General features: G+C 33.7%; 1 protein-coding gene across 1 annotated transcript; it reads left to right on the forward strand.

The window, feature by feature from the left end:
* Window positions 1-231: 231 nt before the first annotated feature.
* LOC130818564 (plastidic ATP/ADP-transporter) lies at window positions 232-5,712 on the forward strand. The gene is made up of 5 exons (XM_057684730.1): window positions 232-1,456; window positions 2,913-3,167; window positions 3,743-3,886; window positions 3,973-4,320; window positions 5,106-5,712. Exons 1-5 carry the CDS (start codon window positions 686-688, stop codon window positions 5,460-5,462), a joined length of 1,875 nt encoding a protein of 624 aa, XP_057540713.1. The 5' UTR covers window positions 232-685; the 3' UTR covers window positions 5,463-5,712.
* Window positions 5,713-8,950: the final 3,238 nt, after the last annotated feature.

Raw genomic sequence — 8,950 nt, forward strand, 5'->3', positions numbered from 1 at the left:
CAAGAATGGATTAAAAAATAACAGAGTTACTGTGAGGAAAAAAATATATAAAAATTAAATTATTTAAAAATAATAAATAGTAAAAATTATTCACAGTAAATAAAATATATGAAATTATTCAAAATAATTTTTTTCTATTATGGCATCCCAAGGAAAAAAAACTCTACATTCAACCACAATTACATAAAAGATTCTCATTAAAACACGGCATAACAAAATCAAAATCACCTAAATTTCCCATTAATCCCCTAAAAATTCTGCAAAGATATTTCTGGTTGTGCCCTTTCAATTCTGTCATTTTGTGGTTATTGTTTTATGTTTACAATTTAGTTTTTGTGTTCCTTTTACCAATTTTGTTTACCCTTTTCAACTGAGGGTTTTGCGTCGTCCATTTCATTCATATACTCCTATAAAGTTTACCAATTTTGTTTGGCCAACCCCATATTCTCTTCCTGAGAAGGGAAACTAGAGAAGAAAATAAAAATCTTTTCAAACACCTTATCACCATATCCTTCTACCTTCCTTGAAAAAAGTTCCTTTCTTGGGATTTCAATTGGGGTTTTTATTAGTTTTTCCAATTTATTTGAAATTTTTGTGTTTGATATTAATTGATTCTATCTTTTTTATTTGCTTTTTTATTGAATAGATTCAATTTCTTTCATCTTCTTCTTGTAAAGGAGGAGAAATGGAGGCTGTTCTACAAACAAGAGGCCTTCTTTCTTTACCTTCAAACCCCAAATTAAGGGTCTTCAAATCACCTCAAAGTAGTCTTAGACAAAGAATTAGCACCCCAACATCCTTGAAACCTAATCTTCTTCAAGGGTTTAGTCTTTCATCAAATGGTTTTCAGAAATTTCATGGAGTTGTGTCAAATTCAAAAGGGTTTGGGCAAAATTTGAAAAATTTTCCGATTTGTAAGGCTGAAGCTGCTGCGGCAGCTGGTGGGCAATCTTCATATGGTGAAATTCAATCTCCAAAGTTTTTGGGAATTGAGCTAACCACTTATAAGAAAATTATACCGCTTGGATTGATGTTCTTTTGTATTCTTTTCAATTATACAATTTTAAGGGATACAAAAGACGTGTTAGTGGTAACAGCAAAAGGGTCTAGTGCAGAAATTATACCTTTCTTGAAAACTTGGGTTAATTTGCCTATGGCTGTTGGTTTTATGGTGTTGTACACAAAATTGGCTGATGTTTTGCCTAGGAAAACCTTGTTTTACTCTGTGATTCTTCCATTTATTGCCTTCTTTGGTGCTTTTGGGTTTGTATTGTATCCCATGAGTCATTATTTCCACCCCACAGCACTGGCAGATAAGCTTCTTTCTGTCCTCGGACCGCGGTTTCTTGGTCCACTTGCAATTCTTAGGATCTGGAGTTTCTGTTTGTTTTATGTCATGGCTGAGCTTTGGGGGAGTGTTGTTATTTCTGTGCTCTTTTGGGGATTCGCCAATCAGGTGAATATCTGAATATTTCATTGAGTTTAATCTCTTTTGATTTACTTATTTCCTGTTATTTGTTTATTTAGTTTCTGATTATGGTGTTACTGTTCTGTTACTTTGATTCTGGGTGTAACTTGAATGATATGTTGTGTGTTTGGTTTTGTTATTGAGCTTAAAGGAATTCTGCATATTGGTAGCTTTTGAGGATTATTGGTGATAGTCAATTGGTTGGAGTCTTGTCATGTGCTTGTTTATTACTTCTATGTTTTTCATATGAAAGTAAACGTTTATGTCGTCTAAAGAATACGAGTCTACAAATGACTATTGGTGAGAGCTATTATCAGTTGGTTTTCAAGCTGTAAGTATTGGCTGCTTTGCTGGGCGGATGTATAATTCAACTCTTATGGAGATGCTTGTTAAAATTAAATTGTTAGCTGTTGGTTGCGTATTAGGAAAAATGGGTTGGTTGGAGCTATTGTGGGTTGGTTTGTCAAGCTAAAAGTATTGGCTGCTTTGCTAGCTATTAAGCTGGATGTTTAAGTCAAATTTTATAGAGATGTTATGAAGATGTTTGTTAAATTGTTAGCCATTGGTTGCTTATTAGGAAAAATGGGTCAAAAAGCTTAAAAGCCATTTACCAAATCATTTTTTTTTCGTGTTTGACCAAACAAAAAGCCACAAGGTTAAACCCAACCAAAAACCACTCAAAAAGCCATTTGCCAAACACATCTTATATGTTAATGATGTACTTGAGTTTCACGGTCTATTCACATTACTTTGTCCGCTATATGGCAGTCTCTTGCAGATTACGTAATGTTTCAGGCTGATTGACTTATCATAGTGGTGTAGAGTAAATGCCATGCATGTCCTCGAGATATTCGACATTAATTGGATGCAAGTTTTTGTGAATGTGACTTGTAGCTTCCATTATGTCTTATTGTGGTATTTAGAACTCGTACTCTTTTTGATTCGCAATTGTTTGTCCGATGTGCAAATGCGCAAAGAGAATGCGGGCCTTGTTCTAAAAGATCACTCTTGAAGATTAAACATTTTCGCTGAATTATAGTGACTTTCAATCATATGTTGTATTTGATTTGAGCTTTTTACCTTTGATGGAATTGTGATGTTGTGAGTTTGACATAGGATGTGATTAGTTTTCTCCCCTTCCCGTGTAAGGGAAGTTAAGTTGACTTTGTTAACTTCCAAGATCAAGTCACTTTCTCTTCCTTGAAGTAAAAAGGTTTAAGCTTAGGCAATACACATTTTCTCCATGTTTTTCGAACGTTGGCATTGATAATGTTGTGATGCTAAAATGAATTGAGTTCTTGTGATAGAACATAGGACTTGGAACACCCACTAGGGAGCCATTAAACTTTGTTGATCAAGAATGGTTGTGGCTGCTTTATTCTCGATTTAGTTGAAATATCTTCCTGCACTGCAAAGTTCTTACATGGTTTATTGTATCTTACAGATCACGACAATTGATGAAGCAAAGAGATTTTATCCTTTGTTTGGGCTTGGAGCTAATGTTGCCCTCATTTTCTCTGGACGAACAGTGAAATATTTCTCCCAACTCAGGCAAAACTTGGGACCTGGTGTAGATGGTTGGGCTGTCTCTCTTAAGGGAATGATGAGCATTGTCGTACTTATGGGGCTTGCTATCTGTGGTCTTTACTGGTGGGTCAATACATTCGTACCACTTCCCACCCGCAGCCAGAAGAAGAAGGTAAGAAAAATCAATATATAAGCCGTGAAACAGACACATTCCATATGTATTTCAAAACTAGTCCATATTAGTTTGTAGTTGCGTTATTGCTTGCTCAGATTTTGATCTTTGTAGCTTTGTTTATAATGTCAGTAGGATTAAATGAGCACTGTTTCTTGTATTCCTATTTTACCCCATCAGTTTGATTTCAATGGTTTACCGCATCCTCCTTTATGGGTATGGGCTGCTGCCTTCATTTTCTTCCCATACCTTGATCATAGTTTCCTATGAGCGGCGTACACCGGGTACGATGATGATCATAATGATTACTTTGATTTCAATAGTTTGGTTTTTTACGTGTTGTGATGCTCATGCTCATAAGTCATAATTGTTTAAGTACATTTAGTAAACTTACGATATATTGCGAGTTGCGAGACTTTCTTTTTACTTGAGTTTGGCTGGTTTTACCAAGTGTTATGGTTAACATCAATGAAAAAAAACCTTTCTTTTGTTGACCTTAATGCTTTTTTGGCTCCTTAAGATGGAAAGGGACTATTTTTATTTCTAATGAGTCCTATTATGCAATAATTCAACAGGAGAAGGTCAAAATGGGAACAATGGAGAGCTTGAAATTCTTGGTCTCCCAGAAGTACATCAGGGATCTCGCTACCGTTGTCGTTGCTTACGGTATCAGTATCAATCTTGTTGAGGTCACATGGAAGTCAAAGCTCAAGGCTCAGGTAACGCTTCATCTACAGTCACGTGCTTAATCGAACTTTACACTAATAGTGTTGTGTCACTGAGATATTGAAACTGAATGCTTCAGTTCCCGAGCCCGAACGAATATTCTTCTTTCATGGGTGATTTCTCAACGGCAACCGGGATAATGACCTTCGCAATGATGCTTGCAAGCCAGTTCATATTCGACAAGTTTGGTTGGGGAGTTGCTGCTGCCATTACACCTTCAGTTCTTTTGCTCTCGGGAGTTGGTTTCTTCTCATTGATTTTGTTTGGTGATCCACTTGCGCCTGTAATTGGAAAGTTGGGAATGACACCTCTTCTAGCAGCAGTTTATGTGGGTGCCTTACAAAATATTTTCAGCAAAAGTGCGAAGTACAGTTTATTTGATCCTTGCAAAGAAATGGCTTACATTCCTTTGGATGAGGACACTAAGGTTTGTGCTCTTGAAAATTATACGTTTCTTTTCTGTTTCAGTACTTCTACTGTGTTTGCGAAATGAGAGTATCGAGTGGTAGTTTCTTGATCTAAATACAGAGAGGAACAGAACAAATTTCATACTTATGTAATTGCACTTGGTTCTCTTAGAAACATCAAAGGGTAGTGTCAAGGAACCAATTCAACCAAAAGCTTAAGCTGATGGTTGAGGCCCAAAATATGTTATTTACTCTAACACGCCCCTCACACGATAGTCCTTTGGGCTAGAAGTGTGGATGTAACATAGAGGTGGTGCTAAATATTCCATTTTAAATGAGAGGTGGTTGAGATTCGAACCGTGACCTTTTGTCATGTAGGCTTCCGATACCATGTCAAGGAACCAATTCAACCAAAAGCTTAAGCTAAGCTAATGGTTGAGGCCTATGAATATGTTACCTGTTACAAATCAACTTCGCTCAGTAAAATGCTTTTGGAAAATTTTTGAGTAAACCGAAAGTAATCATTTTATTGCAATTAACATATTTTAGGGACTCAATTATCAGTTTAAGCTTTTGGTTAATTTATTCTCTTGACATGCTATTGGAAGTCATTCTGACCAAAGGTCATGAGTTTGAATCTCATCCACCCTCATTTCAAGTGGGATATTTATCACCCAAGCATATACTAGTAGTAACATTTCAGCAATTCATAATCCAATATGTAGGATTATGCAACATATTCTTGTGTTTCCTCCATTTTTTGCTTGCTTATGCATCATTAAAATCTTACGCGATGCATCTACAGGTCAAGGGGAAGGCAGCTATCGATGTTGTTTGCAACCCCCTTGGAAAATCAGGAGGTGCTCTAATCCAGCAATTCATGATCTTAACCTTCGGATCACTAGCCAACTCTACTCCTTACCTCGGTGGAATTCTATTGGTGATTGTAACTGCATGGCTAGCAGCCGCCAGGTCATTAGACAAACAGTTCACCGAGTTGCGCAAAGAGGAAGAGCTCGAAAAAGAATTGGAGAGAGCTGCCGTTAAGATCCCAATTGTGTCCGACAACAGCAATGAAAACGGTTCTCTTACCACCGGATCCGACTTGAATCCAGCAGGCGACTTACCGAGCGGTTCATCCGAGAGGCTCAAGTCTCAGTAAGAAGTTTAGTCATTTAGCTTATTCTTTCGTCAATGCGAAAAGCACAAGAAAGTAAAGGAAATCATTTGCTTGTGGGTTTTGTAATGGGATCTGAAATAATCCTACCAGCTGGAAAAATGCTGAGATTGCCTAGATAGGTAGATTGAATAGATGGTTAAAAACTGTTCTTGAAATGTATTGCAATTTGCAGAAGATTTTTGATTTTGTTGTATTTGATGATCATAATCCTATTTTGTCTGTTCAGGATCTATTTCTGGCTTGATTTTGTGCACATCATTAGGATTTAGGAGTATATCATGATCACATAATGTTTTGGCATGATTTTTTGCACTGAAAGCATTGCATTGCATTATGAGAATCTCCTGTTTTCTGAAATTATTGGTTCTTTGCTGACATTATGATTAGAATCATGGGTCCTATTTGTTTTCTGGTTCATGAAGAGATGCCCAAAAACATCATTAAAGCAATAGATTTGAATAAGTAGAAGGATTAGTGGGGTTTGGATTGATTTAGTTTGCGGTTTTAAACCGGCCTTTTTTAGATTTCTACGCACGAATGACTCATATTAAGTAGAAGTTTATGGTTTTTGCCTTCTTGGTATCAAAGATTAGTAGAGAAGGCTCTAGTTTTCCTTTAAGATTGTTATTGATAATAATATTTTTCTTCATAACATGTCATTATTAATAGCAATCTCAAATGGATGGTGGAGGTATCAATAACTGTTAGGCTAATTTCCTATTTGGTTCACTTGATTTTTATGATTTATGCTTGTAAATTATACTTGTGTTGTATTGATTCAAACTGGTTTTACTGATTATCGATATTTATTAATTGTATTAATTTTTTGCTGATTGAAGGTGATTTTTACTAATTATAAGTGATTTTTACTTGTTATTTATGTTTTTAAGGTGAAACAAAATAGGTTAATAAACAACTTTGTACATAAAAAAAATAAACGATTGAGGAGATACATGAACATAAAATCATAGAATAAATAAACAGAAGAGAAGAACAAATCAAATACTTACAAATTTTACCCATAAAATTAAAAGGACGATTTTTAGTCTTTGATTTATTCAAATCTTTTCATTATCAAATGTTTGTATAATTGTATATATATTTCAGTACATAAATATTTCTTTATCAGATTTAATAACAATATTATTGTAAACTTACTCGTGTAAGAGAGTTTATGAAATGCCTATAAGTTACTATTAATTTGTTAGTTTGTTACAGTGATGGGAAAGTTTGACAATTAGTTGTTGATTGATTCAGTTGACTTATTTGACTAGCTAATAGTATTGACTTTCTGGTTATCTGTTAAATAATGAGATCTTTGATAAAAATTAATCGATGGTTGATGAATATTTTTAAAAGAGATAAGTCACAAAATCAAAAGAACAATAAAAAAGCTACTCGGAGGAAATTTTTAATTTTTGTTAACTTAAAAACATTCGCTAAACACACTTCACTTTTTATTATTTGATCAATCAACTAACAAATTAAAAATCAATAAAAAAAATACTATTTACTAGTATTTAGCAATCATACTCAATATGCTTCACATTATAAGGCCCTTGGCACGGTAGAACAAGTGAAGAAGAAGCCTGTATTGAGTGTCTAGACGTTGATGTGGTTGTTTGTGTTGGCTGGAAATGAAACTATTTATCAATTACGTGAAAAACACGGACCCATTCACAATGCTTTCACGGGTCTCATTGTTTCTTCACGGGGGCTCCAACGACAGGCCAACAGCAAAAATCTTGTAAACCCTATTTATTTTTATGAATCCTTTTAAAATGAGGTCTTTATTTTATTAATTGATAAATTTTTCACTTCAACAAAAATAATTCAAGATAAAATATACTGTAACATTATATTTTAAAATTACTTCAAATAAAAAAAATTACAAACAAATCACATAATAAGTGTTGCTCAGAATTGAGCCCGAATAATACCATTTAATATTTGATCCCATTACTTTTGGGGCCCTAGGGGTTGGCTACCCGAATGGGCTAAGAATTGACCCTGTATTTAAGTGAACTTTTTATAATTTATCTTGATATATATTTGCATACTATTAACTTTTAAATTTTTTTGTTAACGGTAATTAAAGATAATAAGGATCAAATATTGCATTGTTTAGCATAGAAATGAAAAGCCTAGTGACTAATTTAAACCGAAGAAAGTTGTAGGTACTTTTTTAGAGCTGTTTATGGGCGGGTAGCGGACCTGGTAATGCCTTAATAATCTACTCGCGGGCTCAAATATTCAAAAGTTCGCTCGCATTTGCAGGCATAATTTTTTGTCGCTACCCGCCCGTTTTCTTAGTGGGTAAGACCCGCAGGTAAGCGGGTATTTTTATATAAAAATTAAAATACAATACAAATCATAAAGTTAATTCTTAATAACAATTAAAATAATACAATATATTGTCCAAAATACTTTAAATACATAAAATCTCAAAATATTCAAATTACATATATATATATATATATATATATATATATATATATATATATATATATATATATATATATATATATATATATATATATATAAAGTAGAGTAAAATGAGAATTGGATGGTGGGAATTAGGAGTTGTAGAGAGTACATGAAAATAGAAAAATAGAAATTATTGAAAAATTAGAGTATTAAAATAAGTTAAGTAATTTAGAGGTAACATAAAGAATTAGAATTATTATTTAATAATTAATATATTAAACTAAGCATGCGGGCAGGTATACCCACGAGTACATGCGGGCAAGTATACCCACGCGTATTTTTTAGCATCGCTACCCGGCCATTTATCATGGCGAGCGGGTATTACTAGTTTAAATTTTATTTTTTTTGAATACGTTGTCCATATCCACCCGTTTTTCGAGCCGGGTGCCCATGAACATCTCTATTCTTTTTGAGTATTGAATGGCGGAGGAAGTATAAGTTCATGGAAGTAGGGATGACAATGGGTATTGGACCTGATCCGGATCCATGGATCCGTATCCGTTTTCACGGATTTGGGTCCTAAAAATATAGACCCGTCGGATCCGAATCTGAGAAAAATACCCAGACCTTGACCCGCGGATCTGGAGAACCCGTTTTATTTTTTTTTTATTTTTTACATATCAAATATATATTAAAATTAGGATTTGGGGAAAGAGTTTTGGGTATTTGGGAAGAACATGAATACATGATGAATATTCTGATTTTTATTTGTTTGCTGTTTCGTCTTTTTTTTTTCTTACTTATTTTTTTTTTTTCCTTTTCTTTTTGCCATATAGAAAATGAGATAATAATGAAAATTTAATGAAATAATAATTGGAAAAGTAAGCAAATAAATAAATAATTAATTTAAAAGATTGTGTATCGGCTATATTTATTTATGTAATAAACAACTTTAATATGTTTGTTGAATATTTTCAAGACAATTTTAAGTTGTATAATTTTTTTTGGGTGATTGATTGTGAAATTATATATATTATTAATAT

This window comes from Amaranthus tricolor, chromosome 1 (genome assembly GCF_026212465.1).
Source record: "Amaranthus tricolor cultivar Red isolate AtriRed21 chromosome 1, ASM2621246v1, whole genome shotgun sequence".
In the NCBI taxonomy this organism is placed as follows: Eukaryota; Viridiplantae; Streptophyta; class Magnoliopsida; order Caryophyllales; family Amaranthaceae; genus Amaranthus; species Amaranthus tricolor.

Bases quoted from the DNA above. Each gene is read 5' to 3' on its own strand.
- LOC130818564 (XM_057684730.1), top strand. From the start codon at position 686: ATGGAGGCTGTTCTACAAACAAGAGGCCTTCTTTCTTTACCTTCAAAC. The intron at 1,457-2,912 runs GTGAATATCTGA...TGTATCTTACAG, and splicing joins TTTGGGGATTCGCCAATCAG to ATCACGACAATTGATGAAGC. The intron at 4,321-5,105 runs GTTTGTGCTCTT...ATGCATCTACAG, and splicing joins CTTTGGATGAGGACACTAAG to GTCAAGGGGAAGGCAGCTAT.